Source organism: Vanellus vanellus (assembly GCF_965231255.1).
Source record: "Vanellus vanellus genome assembly, chromosome: 1".
Taxonomy (NCBI): Eukaryota; Metazoa; Chordata; class Aves; order Charadriiformes; family Charadriidae; genus Vanellus; species Vanellus vanellus.
Genome location: NC_138905.1, coordinates 17,754,178 through 17,776,058, shown reverse-complemented (window position 1 = coordinate 17,776,058; position 21,881 = coordinate 17,754,178). Strand labels below are relative to the sequence as shown.

At 42.0% G+C, this 21,881-nt stretch overlaps 1 protein-coding gene across 1 annotated transcript in view; it reads right to left on the bottom strand.

Moving 5' to 3' along the window:
• GRAMD4 (GRAM domain containing 4) overlaps positions 1-21,881 on the bottom strand; it is an 82,860-nt gene that overhangs the window by 31,764 nt on the left and 29,215 nt on the right. The window contains exons 3-4 of the mRNA XM_082496904.1: positions 16,172-16,292; positions 1,110-1,230 (exon numbers count right to left, since the gene is read on the bottom strand). Coding sequence (XP_082353030.1) covers positions 1,110-1,230; positions 16,172-16,292 — 242 coding nt within the window. The remainder of the gene's footprint in view (positions 1-1,109; positions 1,231-16,171; positions 16,293-21,881) is intronic.

Sequence of the window (21,881 nt, the reverse complement as noted above, 5' to 3'; positions counted from 1 at the left end):
TGGAAGTGAAAAGGCAGCAGTGTATCTTCTGATACCCCTAATACAGTGTTTGTGGATGCTATAGGAGTAGGAGGTAAACAGACCACAGAAAGCAACTAGGATCACACATTTCCTATAAATAGCTCTTATTGCCATTGTTACAGAACACCAGGGGACACGGACCACTGGCCCGACCAGAAAAGCACTTTTACGGTCAGAATGAGTTCAGAAGGAAGTGATAGGCTGGAAAGAGTTTGTATAGCATTGGGAAACCTCATACCCACATAAAAAGTTTTGCCTGTTTGTTCTTGCTTGTCACCTCTAAGTAACTGGCAGCGCTTATTGCACATGATTACCAGCTCAGCCTGTGCTATCTCCCAATGACAGCAGTTGATGGTGAACTGTTCAGCCAAGTAATCTTCCTTAGCTACTGCTGAGGAAGATAACACAGGCAACTACATATGCAAGTGGTCTAGACCAACAAGGCCAACAAGCAGATTCTATGGTCTCCAAATCTACGCTCCATACAGCTAGGCAGACTAAGGACAGACAACATGAAATGTGATGTTGGTGGGTGTCCTCGAGGCTAAAACGACTTCGGGGTATGGGGAGGCACATTTCCATTTGTGGTAAGGAAGGGTAAAACTCCAGTCACTCCCACACATTTAGGGTTGTGCTGTGGTACTGCTGCTAGAACAGAAGTAACAAGGACTGGGCAGTCTGGAGATGACACAGGTTTTGAAGAGGCAAAGCATGTGCAATGGAATGGCAAAGGCTCAGACATTCAGTAGCACACAGTACACACTGATAGCTCCAGGTAGGTGAGACTCCAGAGGGAGGGCATCAGAGAGGGTGAAATGAAGAATATCCCAACTAGACAAGTGTCAGGACACTTCTGTAGCTAGGGCAGTATGTACGGTGAAGTAATTCAGGTGTATGTGGGTGTATAAGATGTACTTTTACAGGAAAAAAAGACAGCTTCTCTCTGAGCTACCAATTTATTTTAAGATACCCTAGGCTGGAAATGGATGCTTTCACCAGAACTCCTCAAAGGCAGTCAGAAATCTCAAGTGGCTTTCAGCTTTACAGTGAAGATATTTATCTTACCTTGCTTCAGATATTTCTCTTACCTTGCTTTAAGTACTTCATTGACTTTTTGTTCTAGTTCTAATCTCCTCTGCCGTTCCTTTTCTAGCTCCTGCCTTAACGTTTCAGCGTTTGTCTCTTCTCTCAACTTCCTGAGCTCCTCCTCTGTTAATTAAGGAAGAAGAAAAAGATTTAGTTACCCTAAAGTATTTCTACAAGAAAATTAAAACCTAATTATGAAAGATTAGGTGGTGGTTTTTTTTTAATCTGTGCTATACCAAATATATTGACCAGAAAAAACGAGTAATCAAGGGCCAGAAGGACTTTAAAAAAAGCACACAGCTGTATCATATACAAAATGTTTAGTTACAATTGTTAAAGCAAGGTGAAAAATAACTTTAAAGTTTTATTTGCAAGATGCAACATATCAAAAATAAGGCCTTGGTACAAACTACGTTTATCTAAATAAAATGTGACGTACCCTTCATTCCCCAAAGAAATAATCATCAGGAAAGGCTGTCTGTTGCTAAATCCAGTGGTCATAACAAGAAAAAAAAAAAAAGTATGTTATGTGTCTTCTTCCCTCAGGCCTATGGGTAGAAAAAAATCGCAACATACACTCACATAAAGTTATATGATGACATATAACTTTCTATCCATCAATTTCTGGCACCTCTGTATTTTTATAAAAGTCAGATGGCCCCATTATGGACCTGAGTATCTCACACTTTTAAGAAGAGATTATGAGACAAGGAACTAAGTTCAGATTTTTACCTTTTTCTGAGGTTACAGTGTGACCAACGAACTTCCACGTAATAATTTATATATAAATACATACACATGTAATTGCTTATACAAATACATATACAAACAACTTTTTTCATGAGAACTTAGTATCAACTATGCATAAGGCGCTTTTTTGTGGCTAATTAGCCTTGCTTTTTTATTACTGGCAGTATCCTTGTTCACGAACATATTTTACCCTAGAGCTCCAACAGGGTCACTATTATTGATCACTTTTCCCAGACTGGTATACAAGAGACAAAAAGAAGATTGGGAATATCTTTTTTTTTTTTCCTTTTTCATTTTTAAACAAACAAAAAAATACTCTATATTTTGCTCTCTGGGCTGTTTTTTAAGCTCAATCTCAGCATTAAGTAGTAGAGTAGCAGGTGTATTTTTAAAGCAAACCAGAACAGAATATACTTGCTAATTCCACTATCAACACAGACACAGGGGTTTAGGCTTTATGTCATTTTACAAGATTCGTATATTACGTTCTACTGTCTTTTCACCTATTGCCTTGTAGATCTTTGATAACCAGACAATTTTGATATCTGAGCCTCTCTGGCTCCAATCATTATGTGTTTTGAGAAGGTCTGAAGCCCTAGTGCAAATATTCAGAAGAACTGATAAACTCTCCCCGCTCTGCAGGAGGCCCTTGTGCAGTATCTCTGATCATTTTATCCACTGTGCAGGTTACATGGTTGCAGATTAAGCCTATTCCTGCAGCACTAAGAGGTTTAGAGCACAGAATTAGGAGAGACAGGAAACAGTTACACGAATTGAGAGGAGGGTACAACATGAAAGCTTCCACCATGAGCCTACAGGTTGAACTCCACCAAACTGAAAGGAGTGCTGTCATCTCACCAGTGATTTTGTCAGTGACCCTAGAAAGAAGAGTTGGAGCACAGAAACCAAGTTATCCTCTAAAACTATATAACTAAAACTGAAATTTATTCCCAAGGGCACAGCAGGGAACTGTGACTGTTCTAGCAGGTATTGTCTCTTCTGTAAATAAATGGAAAGATAGGGACATAAGGGCATACCTATACATGGAGCTGTTCCTAACTATGTGTCCACAAGGAATTTTAAATCCAACAAGAAAACTATGTTTATAATTAGTTTATCCTACTTTCAAGGGCTTGCCATGTTCCAGAACAAGCGCATGTACACAGCTGAGGGGAAACATCTGTTGCACTTCAAATGCACTGGAGCTTGTGCAATATCATGAAGATATCACAAGAAGTTCCAAAGCCTGATAGGGATGTTATGTTCTCAAGACCATTAAAGGAAAAAAAATTCTTCATTAAATACTTTTTTTTTTTTAAAGAGGAAGTGACTATGCATTGTGTATACACATAAGAAAACCACAAGTAGTGTAAATTAGCCTCAATGCCCTTGAAAGTCTACTCAGATCTTCCAGCTTCCTTAATTCCAATTGTTCTCACTGCACTACATCTTGTTCTACTAAAACCAAAACAAAACGCCCAGAAACTTGACCACTAGGAGGACAAGCAGTGCCAGAGATGCAGAATTTCTTTATGCAAAGAGGCAGAGTTAAAGGGTACACAACGAACAAGGTGGAACTCCTATAAAACAGAACAAAAAAATACAGCATCTTGTCATTGAGGATTGTCACAGCTTCACATTTCATTACATTTCCTAAATTTCAAGTACATGACTTTGCAATTTAAATCCACCCCACTACAACTGCTCTGGCCCCTCTGACTCTTTAAAGCTGCGTTTGTTGCTACTTTGGCAGCAGTCTGGTCTGGCATTGTAAAACCTCTGTGTTTGGTTAGTTAAATACTTTACATTTGCTAAGCAACAGAAACCACAGAGGAAAAAAACCACAAAACCCCCAATGTGTTCTTCCTTGCTCTACCCTGAAATAATCTACAGTTTGGCCAAGCTGAACGGAACCTACTGAGGACATTTCTCTAGCCCTGAGGGCTCCTCCTGTAGAACGAGTGAAGTTGGCTACAAAGAGCGGAGGTCATGGACCCTTGAGAAGAGCCAGTGAGAACATTTCATCATAGTATCTATTTATTGAGTTTTACAGATGAGTAGAGTGCTCCTTGGATTTCATTTTCAGACAGTCAAAATTCATAGATCCTTCTCCCCTCCACACACATACAAAAAGGTGAAACATAAAAGGACAAGCTTCAGGTCCAAGACTAATCAGCTTCCATAATTTCCCTCCCAAGTACCTCAATCTCAGCTCCCTGTCTCCCACTGGGCAAGAAACTTCAAAATATTACAAGAGGCTCAGTGCACGTCTCAACTGGACATGCAGGTGATGTGAGCAGCCACAAAGGTGACTTGGTTAGAAGGGGAAAATTACCAAACAGAAGAAAACGTCTGCTGAAACACTGACAGAGAAAATGCCAGCCAGCCTGGGAACTAGGCCTGGGAACCAGAAGCATCCTTGAGAAGTGCAGCTGGCCTCTTAGAAGTACACAGCTGGGTACCTAGAAACCAGAGACATCCTGAGATACCATTGATAAGTGCAAAACCAAGGAACTGTACCAGCAACTTATAATCTGAAAAGGTGAAAAACAATCTGGGAAAAGGGGAAATCATCTTGAGGAAGTAAGAATCGGTAACTGCCATGGCCTGTTCTATCTGCAGGAACAAGAGAATAGTCTGGGAAAAAAAATTAGCCCAAGAGAACAGAAAACATCATCAACTATTGGCTATGCTGGGTGAAAAATAAAAAAAATAACAGAATCTAATGGTTGCTGAAGCGATGGTGTCCTATGCCTCCTTATTTCTCTATGATATAACAATGACTTAATTTTTATCCAAAATGGAGTTTCTCTCTCTCTCTCAGAACTTCCTGTGCTGCAAGTACTTTTCCTTTCCTAAATAGGTTGAACTCTCTGCAAAAACTTTTTAAGAGGTCTATGGACCCTTGCCAGGGAGGGTCTGGTTTGTCCTCCCACTTCTGGGATGGTTGGGTCCCCTCTGGAATCAGTTTGTCCTCCCCTCTGGGATGATTTGGCACCTTCTGAGATCTGTCTAATAAGCTTGATACTGGTATTATTGTGAACATACAGATATATGCGCATATAAGTAATCTACCATAAGTATTTCTGCTGCTATATTACTGATGTTTGCTTCACTAGGGATAAGGTTGTAGTAAACTGTAATAATACACACCTACTTGGTTGCTGCCATACTATTCATTGCTGCCAATAATTTGTAACAGCTTTATATATATATGCACATATATATTTTCATTCATCCATATATTCACTTTATCAATCACAGTTGCTAGTGGTGATTTCTGTGGTATTTGTGGAAATCTGTAATAAAGTAGAGAAATTTAGAGTAAAAAACCTATATGTTACAGAATCCTACCAACCCACAGTCACAATCTCTATATACTTTATATACCCGCAGGCTGGGTAACACTTTAGGTCGTAATAGCAGGTATAACCCTAAAAAAAAAAAGCTTTAAAATCTCTTTAACAAAGTAAACTTGTTTGAAAAGGCAGGACAATATCTGGATATTACACTTTTAAAAATGAGAGAAAAATGCGAGAAAAGGTAATAATAGTGTTTCAACTACATTAACTTGCATATTATTGCACTGTAAACACTAGGAGAGTTGACCCTGTAGGAAAGACCACCATCAGCGATGCATCCCACAAGTTACTGAAAAAAATTATCCATATCAGGTTTTCTACAGCATTTTATCCTCTATTAGGTGTAACACAGCTGTCGGACCTGCACTCTAAGGATTTGATCACTTAAATCTAAAGACTTAACAATGCAAAAAGTGTAGCTGATACCATGTAATTGTTCAAAGATAAGCTACCCAGCATTTTATTGCATCATCATATGTCATCAGCCACTAGAGCAACTGAAAAATTTCAGTTTGCTCCCCAGAATACACAAGCTTGTAAGAAACATTTTGGTAAAAAGCTTTTAAATACTGAAGTATTTAGTTCAGGTGAGACTGAACAGTATCTGAGTCGTATTTAGAAAAGAAGGCTGATTTATCGGGCTGGGAAGGTGTGGCAGCAGGTTGGATTTCTAATTCAATACTGCATGTGCAGTAAAGCGGATGTCTCCCTTAATACGGGGATTGGAGGTGGATTAGGGAGTCTCCTAGTATCTATTTTACATAATAGCATTCCTTTGTAGCCCTACAGGTATGCTGCAAAATCCCCTTCTGGGACAAAGTGATCAAAAAGAAAAAAAAAATCTTTCAGAGCATAGCTAGAGACTGCAGAGCACTGTTTCTAGCTACCAAATCAGTTTAGCATTAAATCTAAGGAGATAGCATTAAAAACCAGAAATGCAAAAAAACATACGTGGGGAAACACCAGTACTTAACAAGACAGAAATAACCCTTCTACGTCTATGTTAATTATGGCAAATCTCCCTACTACCCTTTGAACATTAGCAGAGTTCAAGTATGTTGTTTAATTGGTACTAGATGCACTAAATCCCAACCACACACCGTCAAACTGGATCTCGCCAGCTGCACAGATGGACCCAGACATTGGGAGTTTTCTCCAGCACAGGCAGCTTCCACCCTTGCCAGACTCCCAACTCCTACAAAAAACTAATATTTTAACTTTGTCCCAACTAAACCAACTGTATGATATTACTAACAAGATGTTAGGAGTCTGAAAACATGTCTATTTTCATCATCACAGACATTGAAGAGCATTTAGTCTTTATCTTAAACACCAGCAGCAAATGGCAGTGCTGTGAAAGACATGGAATGACTCCACTACTTGTGATAAAGCAAAGACATACAAAGAACATTGTCTGACCAATGAGCAATGATGGAGGAAGAACCCAAAACAGAAATCCCTAACCTGCTTTTTTCATGTTTACAGTTATTTTGTAATTCATACATTCTTCCAGAGACAAGTTCCGAATTCTTAGCTGTAACTGCTTACAGCTTAATCGTGTACTATTTGTGCTATGTTCTTCTTCTAATCTCTGACTCTCCTTCCCCAGAGCTTATGTCCTTTCTACCAGTGACTTGAGAACCACAGATACCACCAAAGACTTACCACAAGTCTACCCTAAAGACTTCAGATATAACATTAGCCTTTGATCCCAGACATTGCAAGCCATTCTACTTCTTTGAATGCCAGATGCTTGGAAAAGAAAATGGCTTGTCTAAGCCATTGCTCCAGCAGCTCCACTTTATTAGCTGTCCTTTCTCCTTTAAGTCGCCTCTTAAGTTCATGTCCTCTTTCACGCTTGTACTTCTACACTTCACTTGGGAAGCACAAAGCTCACCTGCTCAGGAGGACTACTCAGCATTTTAAGAAGGAAGAACCTAAAAACCTCCCTTATCAAGCCCCAAACTCCAGGTTGACTGTCTAACCCTTCCTTTGTCTTGTCTGGTTAGGTAGTCGCTTCCGAAACGGATACCAGCCTTCTTGCTCTTCACAGCTCTTCCAGAGCTGGACAAATGGTCTGGAGAGTGATCTCAGCAGACAGACAGAAGCAACACTGGGAAGGGGGTGGGAGATGCAGCCCAACTGTGGAGTTACCTGATCGCAGTTTTAGAAATTCCTTCCTACTATAACAATACCAGACACTATTGCCAAGATGATTCAGTACAACGCTCTAAACTGATCGCATTTTAAGCATGAGTTCTTCGTGCTATTTTTTTCTGGACACTGCCCTCACATTCTTTACTGGAAAAGTAGGAATCCACATTATTTTAAGTTCAGCAATCCTTTTACACCAACAGACTAAAGCCAACCTATGTTCCTACCCCAGATTTTTATTTTTCTATTCCCTTTAATTCAGAAAAGCCACGAGTGAAGTTGGTGAGGCATAATGATGGGTTTTGGCATCACTGATCCCTCTTTTGCCAAGCACTTCCTCAGAATTTGTTTTGGTAACTATGTTTTATATTGTCTCCATTCTACACCATTTAGTTTTTTAAAAGAAGCAGAATAAGGGGAGGTTTTGTTAAACTGAAGGCAGAAGCAGCTCTAAGACTTTGTCTAACTCAAATGTGGTTCTTTATGACAACTCAGACACAAAGAGAATAATTTATCATTTTTTTTTCCTCTTTACCTTGGCGTAGGTCTTTTGTGAAGCAACACGGAGAAGACTAAGTGTCACATACAAACGTTTAGCAGCTACATCACGTAGCAAGAGTTACTGAGCCCAGCATCCTGTTTGGTGATGGTCAGGAAGAGGTACTCTTCCACCGGCAGAGAAAGAGGGACCTGTGGCAGTACCCTCTGAAACACCACCTACCTGCAGTGCAGGGACTTTCTCTGCCAGGCACACTGCATGGTGCTAAGGAGCGGAACGGCAGCCAACATTACAGCATCACAGAAAGTACGACACAAGAACTACACCCAATACATTGCAATTACGGTTTCCTCTTTCTAATAGCACAGTTTAAGGTGCCAGTGAAAGCACTAGCTACTTAGAAGGAACAGAGCCATCTACAAGCCCTGATATGCCTCCAGAACCTTTAGCATTTAGTGTCATAATGAAATTTCCCACAGCAAGAGTGAACTTCTGTCATATTTTTTGTATCATTGAACCACTTATTTATTCAGCATTAAGTAGTCCTGAGTAAGCCAAGCACCCCCCGTATGGAAAAAGTAATTCACAAGTAAGTGAAAAAAAAACCCAACCAAACCACCGCAAATCCAACACCTCATATGATCTACTACTATATAGGGGTCAAAATGTGTTGCCCACACATTCAGCTACACAACTAATCCTCAATGAACTCTCATTCCTCTTTCCTCATAAACTTATTTTCCCTTTGTTCCAAAAGACTCATCCTGAACTACTTTATCTTCAGCTGATCTTTGCTCAGCTACACCATGTAGAAAAAAATAATGTTTAAAACATATGAAGATACCTTTTTTTTTTAACCCTACCAGTCTATGGATGGGGACAAAAAGTAAAACATACATATTCTAATCAGACAAGGGGAAAATAAAAAACACCCAACCAAAAACAAGCCAGCAAAGAAGGAAAACTGAAGAAAGAACTTTTTTTTTTTTTTTTTTTTTTGTATTTGAGAACCCCTTGCTTTCTCAAATTAATGGTTTTCCCCTGTGGTCAGGCCTCTTGCTTGTTTGCATGAATCTTTCACACAAAAAAAAGGGGAAAGAAGATTTTCTAATAGGCATATTTGAGTCATAAAAAGACAAAAGAGCAGACAGTAACATTAAAGATGAACTACATTTGAGTGCATATCCTTTCCTCCTCCCTACCCCGTTTTATATAGGCATTTTGGTAGAGTGGAGAAAGGGAACAGTTAAATATAAAACCCGCGTTTTCGCTATAACCTTTCTCCAGCTCAGTCTGGTTTACCTGCACACATCGAAACAAAGAAGCGACCTGTCATATTCGGAAACAGTCATACCAATTTGCCTTTAAAAAACCCAAACACAGGTTTGGCAGTTAAACAATCCCTGTTTGGCAATTAAACAATCCCTCTTTTTACTTTTCTTGTTTCCATCATTCTGTTGTGCCTCTCTGCTCTTTCAAAGGCAGAGCTCCTGCTCCAGTGCTTACAACAAGCACAGCTTTTGAGGACCAATTTTTGAGTCTCTTTGCATACGCCTACAAGGCGGGGAGCGGCGTGGGCTCTCTCTGCGCTGACAGGAAATAAGCCAACTCTGATCCAGAAGCAGCGGAGGGAAGGCCGAGTCTGAACCATCATCCTGCTTCTCAGTGCAATTAATATTCCCCTGGTACTATTTTCCTCACCTCGATAGCACAGTTTCATGTGAAGTGTTCTTCTATTTCATGCGATGAGGGAGAGTGATTTACAAAGCACGTCATATTTGACAAGATCATCTTCCTCTGTGCAAACTGGTCTCGTCTCCTCTCTCACCATTTCTGATATGCCCCACTTCAAGTAGGTGATATTACAAAGAATTAAAATGTCTTTACTATGGTATGTACAAAATAGTTATGCTAACAACCAATTAGTAACGTTACATTTACATATAGTGTTTTCAGTGGAGCTTTAGTATAATATAACAGACACAGGATTATTTTCCCTTCATTAAAGAAGGATTTTAAATTAAGCTTCCTGAAAATATGCAAACTATCTTAAAGATCAATAGCTTACTGAGACAGATCCCTTTCTCAAAACATCAAGTGGGAAGTTTTCTATTGTGAGATACACTTTTGCAAGCTAGAAAGTCATGAAAATTACTGCTGCTTTATGCATTTGCAGACATTTCGGAGACTAAAAATGCCAGAAAAGTTATAGAATCCATCTAAAATGAAGGGAAACGCAAAAATTTTGTCATTATTGCAGGAACTGTTTTCAGTCCCTGGTTTTGGCAGAAGTGGAACAAGCTATAAACGTCGAAATAATGTTTGTCTCAGGAATAGCAACAGGCTGTTCCAAGGCTTTTGTGTTACTAAGCTGAGCAGGGAAGGGCAGGTTCCACACGGGGCTCCCAAAATCTCCAGCCCGGTTACACAAAAGGGACAGGCACAGCAGTGCTGACCATGACCCTGCTTGAGCTTTCACAATGACTCTGCAGTTCATGAAGCCAAGCTGGGCACACGAAAAAGGCAGGAGCAAGAGCACGCCCCACCTACATAACGCAATGTGCAGGCGGCATCTGTTTGAACTGGTGGAGGAGCTAAAACAATACATCTCTGTCAGCGCAGTGCTCCACTTTGGTTAATTAGCCCCACAAAAAGGCGGCGTGACAGCACGTGAACCTCCTGGGTTGGGCCCTCCAGCGTTCTAGCTTCTTCATGCCACCACCACTGTGGTGGCATTGTCCAACAACAAGCACAGATTGCACAAGCCGGGTCCAGAACAAGAAGCAGCCCAGGACTCCAGCCTGCTGCCACACTGGGCTGGAGTCACATCCTTTCCCTCTCCGCTGGCCTCAGAAACCTTGTGCTCTTGGAATCCACATTGAGACTGAGCAAGAGCAGAAACCACCCTCCATCAGTGACAGTGGAGTCTTCATAGATGAGAAATGGAGGTCTGAATCCTCCTTTGTCTGCCCTCAGGCCTCTTAAACAGCAGACAAGTGCTCTAACCTGCTTACAATTGCCTCTTCCAATAATGTTTCCAGGAAAATGAAGCCAGAGTTTTAGAGTTGGTTTGGTTTTGGTTTTGTTTTTTTTTTTTTGTCCAGGAAGGCTATACATGAACTGAATCCACATGGTGCACCATGTAAGCATCTCTGGGTATAAGGAAAACCTTTCCCACACCTCTTACGAAACTTTCTGTAGTTTTTGAGATGTCTCCCAGTCAGAAGTCAGACCTAAAAAAATTTAAATTTTTAAGTACAAAGCAAGTGAGTGGCTCCGGTGAACAGAGAGCTTTGCAGCAAAGCCTGGACTCATGTCTTTCTACTGCGGCTTCTCTGGGTGCCCAGGGAAAATGTTCAAGAAGATTCCCCACCAGGCACCATATGCAAACCGCAGTCCTCTGAGGAACTCCACAAACTTGAGAGACGTGCGTGGACGTCCTCAGAAGACCCTGTTAGCGTCTGGGAGTCCAGGATTTTAAACTGAAAGAAAGGAGGCTTAGGGCAAGGACTAAAGGGTGTGAGAAGCCCAGGGTAAGCTCCACTGCCACAGCAGCCTCAGAGCTTACCAGTACCAGCACACTTTAGGAGCCCGTGCAGCAGCATCAGGACCCCTTGGCCAGGGTTGACCATCCAGCAAGGAACGGCTGCTATGGCCCATAGCTGGTATTTGGGTGCCTCAGGTATACACAGCAGCTACTTACTCTCTTACCAGGGTCTCAACCAATGCAGTGAATCTATTCCTCTGCTCTTCTCTGCCTCTGCTACTGCAGGTGTTTGACCCTCACATCAGGAGAAATTACACCCAGGGTATTCTGACATAGCTGGTAATTGGACTCTGACTCAGCTTCATAGTCAATTTGTTGCATACAATTACTATGGGTGTTTGAGGAGGTATTAGCATTTCTGTACAGAATGGGACTTTGTAGTACAGGTCTTTTGCTGGTCACAACCACCGCCACACGCTTAACCTCTAAGGTTTATCACTTTAACACCCCAGATTTGTCTGAGGGCCACATATGGTTTTCTACGCCTCTACTTTCATGAAGTTTGTATTCTGCTTGATCACTCTTCTTAGAAAGAATCATTGGGTTATTCATACCAAAAAGCAGAAGCCAGAGAAAACACCGTGAAGTTAGTCACACACAAGGTTTAAAAAGGCGCATGAGAACAAAGAGTGTGGGGAAGCAGAAATTTCAATGGGAAAGAAGCATAATCCCAACTTCTTTTGTAACATTAGTGTAAAAATCATAACCGAAACCAGCAGTTTCATAAGCCCCTGGAGACTCCTGCCATGGCCTGCTGTACAGAGTGGAATGCAAAACCCTTGTGGGAGAGGACTTTATTTCCTCCTAAAGCTTTTCATCCTTAGGTGGCGTTTCTTCCATTCACCAGTTTATGACTAACCCTCTTCCCTAACAGTCACCTGGCTTGTTTACCTTTAGCTGCTGCTACCACCAACTTCCCTGAACTGCTAAAGTAAGCATTGCAAAAGATTTACTACCCTTGACTGAGAATTAGCTAATATTTCATGTGAACCATTGGATGCACGTGTGCTTACAAAGCACCTTGTAGCACCAGGACCAGAGTGCTGCTATCTGCAAAACTGCCCTCCGTAAACAGGCACAAACAGTAATGGGAAAAGAAACAAAATGTTTACCCCAATGAGGCTCAAACCTAGGAAAACACTGCCTATCATTTTGTCTTTTAAACTCAAAGGCAGCAAGCATGTTTTTACTTCTTGTTTAGATACAACTAGATTTTGAAATGAAAGCACCAAAACCACTACTAACCTCAGCACATCAATCCAGCTGCCCCAGTTCCCAACCTGAACCCTCAGCTAGCACCAAGGCAGTGTTCACGTGCATTAAAAACAAGGTTATAGTAATACACAAAGTCGATGAGAAATGGATGATTCTGATGGCAACAGCTCCAAGACAAAGCTTTATCTATCCACGTGCACTCGGAGGTCCAGCAGATGAAGCTCTTTGTGCTTTTCGTTCAGCAGGCATTCAAGCCTTGGTCTGCAGGAACCCACCCTGATGCCGCAGTCTCACCAGACCCCACACGCGCGTGTTCAGCATTCCTGTAATAAGGCTCAGAAGAAGCCATTAGATTACAGAGATTAAGACCATTCCCGCATAGACAGGAAAAGCAACTTTAGCCCTTTTGGCTGGAAGAGTCAGCTGATCCCTCCCTTGCTTAAGATGTCATTATCCAAGATCCCTTCCTCCACGTGCCTCATCCTCCTGTCAGTCTGCAGCTTAAACCCCTCACATTTCCAGTCACGTTTTATTTGCATTTACAGCTATGCAACGCGCTAAGCAATTCCTCTCCACCGTCACTTCTCCCAATGTTTAGATTATCTCTTCGCTAAGGAAGAGATTCATCTGGCATCTTAGATGAAGACATTTTCCATTTACAGACAACTGTTTGTCTCCAGTAACTATTTGCTCCAGATTTCTTCTGTAGCTTTTAGAGGCTACAGTTAGGTTTGGGATGTGTTTCACCAAAAACACTACTCAGCCAAACTTTTATTTGTGCCTGCTAATGGCTGAATGGAGTTCAGAGAAGAAGAGCAGTTTGCTCTTGCTTTAGCCAGGCACTTGCAATGACAAACCCACACTGACTTGGAGGCATGTTGTCTATATGCATATTATGCATAATATATAGCTATGAGGAAATTTCTCCTCCTTAAACCTCGTGGCTAACAACACACCCATACAAATAAGAAGTATAGAAGAGGCAAAAATAAAGTCAGGATCAGGCTGATAATGATTCGAAACTCAACACATTAAAAAGCAGATCTGTGAAACTTTAAATATTTCTCCCACATATTAGTAGTTGCTTCTATTTCTGCATACCTAGCTGGAAGAAATGGAGTATGAGGAAATGACAAACAGTTTATGTAAAAATACAGTTCTAGAAAGGGGTCCTTAAGGAATTCCATTATTAAAAATAGTATGCAAGTACAGCTGAGTGACTAGCCTTCTTAAAAAAAAAAAAAAAAATCTATTGCAGCAAAAGGATTTTAAAAAAATAAAAATCAGGCTTTCTTCCAAAGGAAAATTAAAGTAAACAAACTGCACGTTTCAAGAATGTTTGTCTGCTCACCATCAGTTCAGTTTTAGGAAGAAAAAATACTAAATCATTTCTAGTACAAAAAAAAAAAACCTGAAACACATTAACTCAAAAAGAAGGAAGAAAAGAATACATGAACCATATCCAAAAAGTGAGGTCCTACTTCACTCCAACTGACAAAATTTTTTTACAATGAGGTCGGTGAAACACAGGAACATGTTGCCCAGAGAGGTGGTAGATGCCCCATCCCTGGAAACATTCAAGGTCAGGCTGAAGGAGCCTCTGAGCAGCCTGATCTAGTTGAAGATGTCCCTGCTTATGGCAGGGGGGTAGGACTAGATGACCTTTAAAGTCCCTTCCAACCCAAACTATCCTATGATTCTATGTATTTCAGCCCCAAATTTTGAAGGGAGTGGGTGAATAAGGGATGAGCGTTAATGTTCTTATTTCTCCACCCATCATTCTTTCTCTTGTTTTTCCATACAGAGTTGCAACCAACTTGCCAGGACAAGACTATAAGTGCAGCTAAAGCAAACCTAAGGCTTTGGTAAAGAGCTCTTGACCTAAGAGTAAGGGCTGGAGTCACTGAGGACTGACCCACATCATCCAGCTGAACTACCCCATTGGCCTGAACCTCCGAGCACCTGCTCAAAAGTTTATGTGAACGGGTGAGCTTTGCTACCCTTTACCTTGGAGTCTGCTACAAAGGTCTGTGCAAAAGAAACAGATTCAGCTAAAAATGGTAGCGTGGTTGATCTGAAGGTTTTCAAACTACAGCATGAACCTGAAGAAGAAAAATATTCACAAAAACGTATCTCCCACATGGTTACTGTAATCACATACTAAGGACTGAAAACAGACTCAACAGCCACGGAAGTGTTTGGGAACCATACAATGTCTTTATAGCAAAATACATGTCCTAGTTCAAAACAGAAATCAGTTTTGGGAAGTCCTACTGTGTCTGTTACACAACAGATTACATCAGGAAATCACAAATGTCCCATCTAGTTTAAAAACCAATTTGATAACAGGAGCTTAAGCAATACATCTTTGGGGATGGAAGGAGTACGTGGTAACTCTGTACTGCTCAGTTAAATAAGAATTCGAATAAACCACTGAAACCAACAAGGCGAATCAAACAGAGCTTTCAGTTTTTGCTTGCTGTTCCAATCGTGATACCTCTTCCAGATACCAGTGGAAGCTGATAGCAGCTCTCTAAGTTCTTGCCCAGCCTCGTTTATCATGCCTCCCTCTCATATTCAAAGAAAAAAAAAAAATCAAAGAAATGTTGCAAAATGATAAAAAAGTCACAGAAAATTAATTCCAAATCCTTGAGAATATGCTGAAGATAGAACCCAAGTCTTATTGTTTGATTATAAGCTAGAAATTGAATAGAATCTATAGCCTCGTTATTTCTACCTCTTAGAACATATCTGACAAGCTTTGAATACATAAAAAAAACAACCCTCATTCTGAATTTCAAAAGTAATTCATTAAAATTACTATTTTGGGAAGCAATTGAGCAAGAAATCTCACTGATTTATTACGGAGATCTCTACTTCTATCAAGTTAACAGAATGCTTGTCTCCCATTTTTTCAGTTTTAACTATGCTGTCTTACAAGTCAGCAGTTCAGGTCTGCTGAGACAAAATCCAAAAAGTCTTACGGGTGTCTCTAGCCATGAATGACAATTTTGTCTCTCATATATATGTATACACATGCACACACAACCAAACAAGTAACACTTGAAATCTACACTCTTTTCTGTACTTCTTATACCACCTACCAGTAATTTATATATTGAGACACGTGTTTTAAGACATATTACGTGTTGAAACAGTTGCCAAGGAAATGCATTGGTGTCCCCTTCAGAAATCTCTTCCTTCTTACAATTACTACTAGACAAAAAGCACTGCAACCACACTAAGGCTGAGTTAATTCTAAGATAACCTGAAGATGTCAACATCAGGATTTCAACTAAGCAGCTTTTGTCACGCAGTGAGGTATGTTCTGAGGAATGCAATGAGGAAGAAAAATATCCAAGTGACCCAGAAACCTTGGGAATACTTTTAAGTTGCTCCTTGAGAAGTGTCAGTCCACATGCTATCAGCACCATCAGCCCACCTCAAAATTCCGATGCCAACTTCTGCAGTTTAGAGAAGCCTTATTTCAGTAGGCTTAAGCCATTCCTTTCCACACAGCATTAATTTTATACTTACGTAAAAAGTGTTTTTCCAGTAAGGCTATTTCCAGGTGACCTTTGATCTCATTCAGCCTGTCAGATTCCGTTCTGTTAAAATCCTGGACTCCTGAAGCCATGATGATGGTCCCTGGACCAGCCTATAAGAAAGCAAGAACACACTGACAGCTCAGAGGCACTTTTTTTTTTTTTCCTCATTTAAATAGATCAACCTTCTTCTGGGCCACTAAAGAAACAGCCACGTGAGAAACATGCAAGTATCAACAACTCTGCACGCTTCTTATTCAGCATTAAGTTACCAAAATAAATGAGTGAAAGCTAATCAAATGCACAGCATCTCCCATGTGAGTTTACAGAACACACTTCTGCAGACCCCAGGGAGTTACAGAAAACAAAGATTCCCCTCCTCTCCCCCACCCCATCAGTTCTGCTGCATCATCATTTTGCCTTTCTTCTGGCTGATTTAAAAGGCGTGTTTATACTGTCCCTCTCCTCTTCCCACTGTATAAATGGTCATTGCAACATACTTGACATATAAAATTGTGGAGCTAGCAAAAGTAATACTTTTCTAGATATTCAGAGTTATTAGAAAACACATACTGTATATTTTAATATACATTTATGGAATGTGTAATTCTGAAGACCGCAGTCTCTCTGCAAGGAAGACCAGCACAGGGGTCCCCTGCTTCCCCCTCCTCCAGTACAGCCCAGTTACTGCTGGAGGATGTGGCTGGTGCCCAGAAGCTCATCCTGGCAGGCCAGGAGAGGGGAGACGGGAGATTGTATGCCTCAACTGATTTACCAGCATCCCTCGAATGAACTCAGCACTACAAATACTGCAGAATGCAAGAATTCAAGTGTGACTTAATTAGTTAAGAACAGAATTGACCACTACCACCTCCACGAATGGAGCACAGAAAAACCCCAAGCCCACACAGCAGAAGGCAGGTCCTTCTCTCATGAAGTGGGCATTTTCAGACAGCCAGAGAAAGGGTGGGTGAGGGCATCTCCTGGGTAATGGTTGTTCAGGCACCGTGTGCAGTACCCACCAGGTACAAAAGGTCCATGAATGAGAATTACAGGAGCTTCTCCAACAGCTTATACTCAAAACCGTGCTAGATTACAGAAGCCTACATCTAAAAAATTATCTCAAAACAAAGAGGGATTTATTTATCAGCCCTAACCATTCCCCTACCCCTTGTATGAGTTCTGAAAACATACAGGAACTGCACTGCTTTCAAAAGTCAGCTTGCATACATTTAACCATGACAGCTTAAATTACATACATACATAAACTCATGTAATCTACAAGAGAGTTAATTAAAAGACATTTTCTATGTTTTAGGAAAGATATGCAGAAAGCTCACTGATGGCAAAGTACTTTCACTGTTGGGAATGATTTGCACTTTTAAAATAAACCAGTATGGAGATACCTATTAAACATCTGTTTTCTCGCTTGAGCTGAACAGATGCCGAGTTTCAATCTCAGAATTTGTCTATACAGGCAAATTAGCACTCGGCAGGCATTTACTGCATGGCATTTACCTGGCACCAACTCCCCACCTGGGCTCGCTCAGTACAGCACCAGGCAGAAAGCAGCACAGTTACACCCACAGCCATGCGGAGCAGAAGCCCTTAGCTCAGCAGCAGCCCTATGCTGCTTCCCACTTTTGAGCCAGCATGGACCATGGCATAGCAGAGATGGACAGACCCCAGGGCAGCATCCTCCTCCCCGTGCTCCAGATTTCCTGTTCACACCTGCCTTTAGCCATGGAGGTGCAGTAAGACATGCCATTTGCAAGCACTCCAGCCACTGCTGGAGAGTAACAGCTGTCTGTTTTCAGATGAGCATGGGGTGGCAATTAACCTCTGTGTTCATTTCTTATCTATAGAGATATGTCGTATTTATTTACGCCAGAAGATTTAGTGCTATCACTTGGCAGACACTTGGACAGCCCCAAGGAGGAAGGTGTGGATGAAGTCAAACAGCAGCACCCTTACAACACACTCTACAGACAGGCAAAAGGAAAATGTTATTAATATACTGATTGCTGCCCAAGCATTAAAGCATAGCATTCTATATTGTATATCCACATCCCACACTAGAGACATTCAAAACCCGCCTGGACACCGTCCTGTGCAACCTGCCGTAGGTGACCCTGCTCTGGCAGGGGGATTGGACTAAATGATCTCCAGAGGTGCCTTCCAACCCTGACCATTCTGTGATCTGGTACAAAGGGACAGTCTCTGCTCCTAGCATGCAGGAGTTCATATGGACCTGTCTAAAGAAACAATGCCACTGCTTAAAAATAAATAAATAAATAAAATCACATACAGGTCAAAGAGCAGGATGCTGTACCCATCAGAAATGCTCACGGTCTCTGCTCATGTATTGGGTTTGCATGGCAAGGTTTTGGTAGTGGGGCTTCTACAGGGGTGGCTTCTGTGAGAAGCTCCCAGAAGCTTCCCCCATGTCCAATAGAGCCAATGCCAGCCGGCTCCGAGACGGACTCACCGCTGGCCAAGGCCGAGCCCATCAGCGATGGTGGTAGCGCCTCTGGGATAAAGTATTTAAGAAGGGGGGGAAAACACCTGCTGGGGAAGAGCAGCTGGAAGAGAGGAGTGAGAATATGTGAGAGGAACAACCCTGCAGACACCAAGGTCAGTGAAGGAGGGGAGGAGGTGCTCCAGGCATCAGAGCAGAGATCTCCCTGCAGCCCATGGTGAAGACCACAGTGAAGACCACGGTGAGGCAGGCTGTCCCACTGCAGCCCACAGGGGTCCATGGTGGAGCAGATATCCACCTGCAGCCTGTGGAGGACCCCATGCCAGAGCAGGCAGATGCCTGAAGGAGGCTGTAACCCCATGGAGAGCCTATGCTGGAGCAGGCTCCTGGTAGGACCTGTGGGCCCGTGGAGAGAGGAGCCCACAGTGGAGCAGGTTTGCTGGCATGACTTGTGACCCTGCAGGGGACCCACGCTGGAGCAGTTTGTTCCTGAAGGACTGCACCCTGTGGAAAGGGCCCACGCTGGAGCAGTTCATGGAGGACTGTCTCCCGTGGGAGGGACTCCATGCTGGAGCAGAGGGAGAGCATGAGGAGGAAGGAGCAGCAGAGACAACATGTGATGAACTGGCCACAACCCTAGCCAGCACCCGGCTCCTGCCCAACCAGTCCCTGGTCCCCAACCCCATGTGCTGCGCTGGGGAGAGGAACACAAAGACTGAGGTGAGGGAGGAAAGGAAGAAGAAAGAACCTAGCAAATACCTAAGCATATTCAAGTTTTCATCCTCATTGAAGATACTCAAGGTATTTCATCAAGAGATGAGCTACATTTCAGAAATCCATCTAGAGAAGCAGCTCCCCTTTTGCTTCTTCAGAGATGTTAAGGCATTAATTAAAGCCCAGGATACCTTGACTGTGCCTCTTAGGAAACAGGAAAAAGCAAAAAGACACCTAGGACTGGGAACACAACTTTTTCTAAGTTTCCAAATGTGTGTATCTGCTAAAGCATTGGACCCAAGAAATCTGACATTGGTTAATGGGTTAAAAATAAGCAGGTACAAATGATTAAACTAATCCTAAAAGGTTACAATGACCTTCTAAGTTAGAGGGAAAAAAGGAAAAAAAACATCCACTAAGTTAAAACATAAGGCTGCTTGCTAAGAATACTAGGAGCCAGATCACGCAATTATCATGTAGTAATAAAATGGTTTAACCAGAGTCGTAAGATACAGTGATACACGTCTGGTGCAAAACAAAGCCCACAGTTTCCAAAATTAGTGACACCATAAGGCATTAATGAATACAAGTTAGAAGTGTTCAGAGCATGTCCAGGACAGTGATACGGGAGACAGTTAGGCAGATGCTTCTTTTGTCCTGGAAGATTTTTCCCCATACCTATACAACTCGTTGTGTCAAGAGGTGCTAAAGGTCTAAAAAGATAAGAAATAAGGTCTATACATTTGCTGGAGGTCAACTGCCTGCCTCTGAATTCAAAAAGTACCTCTGTCTGAAGTTACCATAACTGACTCGACTCACAAGTTAACAAAAGAAATTATCATGTATTAATTCCAGCGCTAACTGGGCAATGCTTCTTTCTTCTGCTGCCTCTGCAGGCTAGTGCTGGGACTCGGGCTGGATTAACTACACTTTTAACTACAGATGCCCTTTCTTACTTCTGACTCACAGTAAAAGCCTTGAAGGCTTCCACAGATTTTGGCTTTTCCTTCTGCCTCTCTAGCTTTGACAGTATTTGACTCGGGAGCCCTCTTAAAATGTTGGCAATCACTATTACTTAGCAAGGACTGCACAGAAGACTTGGCAGTGCATAGGAAGCCAGGAAAATGCCAGAGTTGAGTGCAGAGAGTCAGAGCCAGAGGGGTTAAAGGAACATTTCTGATGACGACAGACTGCCTCTAACCCACTATCAGAGTTCAGAGCTGCTGCTCCAAGCCACATCCAGCTCTGGATCTAAAAAACCACAACTACCCACAAATGTGTTTTTCAAGCCATCTGCAGTTCAGGTTTTTCATAACAGCACCTCCCAGCCTGAGAGCTCTCTGCCTTCTCTCCCCAAGCCCTTTTCATGCTTCGAGCCCCGGGATTTGGTTTGCGCACTGAGCACCCACACCACCTTCGCTGTACAGCCACGGAAAAGGTCTGAGTCACTTCTTAATCGAGCAGATGCGGATCTGTCCTCTCCATCTGTAGCACATCTACAGCATCACACAGAAATGTAACTGGCCAATTCCCTCCTTTTATTTTACTTGTGCAACATCATACATGGATGATTTTTCTCTAGGAATATCTAACAGAATGCTGGTCTCGTTTCCAAGTTTGTAATTAACTTAGAGAGGAGCAGTTCTCAAACACAGAGGATGGGAAGCAGCAAGGACATGGTGTGCCAAGCCCCGGGGCGCACAAACATCCACCCAAGTCATTCCTCAGGGCCCAGCGGTGGCTGGGACACGGCATAGGGAAGAGGTAGTTTAAAATACAAAATTTTATCTTGCATTCATTTGAGCAGCAAAGGGGAGAAAAAAAGTCAGGTAGGGCCTTTGGTGATAGGACGAGAGGTAATGGTTTTATACTAAAGGAGGGCAGGTTCAGACTAGATAGAAGGAAGAGATTTTTTACAGTGTGGGTGGTGAAACACTGGAACAGGTTATCCAGGGCGGTGTCAGATGCCCCATCCCTGGAAGTGTTAAAGGTCAGGTTGGAGGGGGCTCTAAGCAACCCGATCTAGTTGAAGATGTCCCTGCTCAAGGCTGGGGGGTTGGACTAGATGACCTTTAAAGGTCCCTTCCAACTCAAACTATTCTATGATTCTGCAATAATACAACAAACTACAAAACTTGTATTGAGAGGTCATAGTCTTCCAAGTTTCTCAAATGACACTTCATGTGCATTTTCTTACTTCAAATTAGAAAAGGGTTCCCTGTGGCTGCTGCATTTACCTGCTCTAAGGAAAGGAAAAACCCAACAACACTGCTGAAGAATGAAAGCATCTGCATGAATAGTTAATCCTTAGCAGCAGTTCTGGGAGGCATACCCATATTGGCAGGCTCCTAAAACACAGCTGTATTTTACATAAATTAAAAATAATCTAGTGCTAGCCAGGTTTAGAGATTTTAGTATCTTAACTGTAATGTTTGCATCATGCTTTATACCTTCCAAGCATCATGCTTTATATCTTCCAGTCATAAATGAGGTGACCAATACAGAAGTA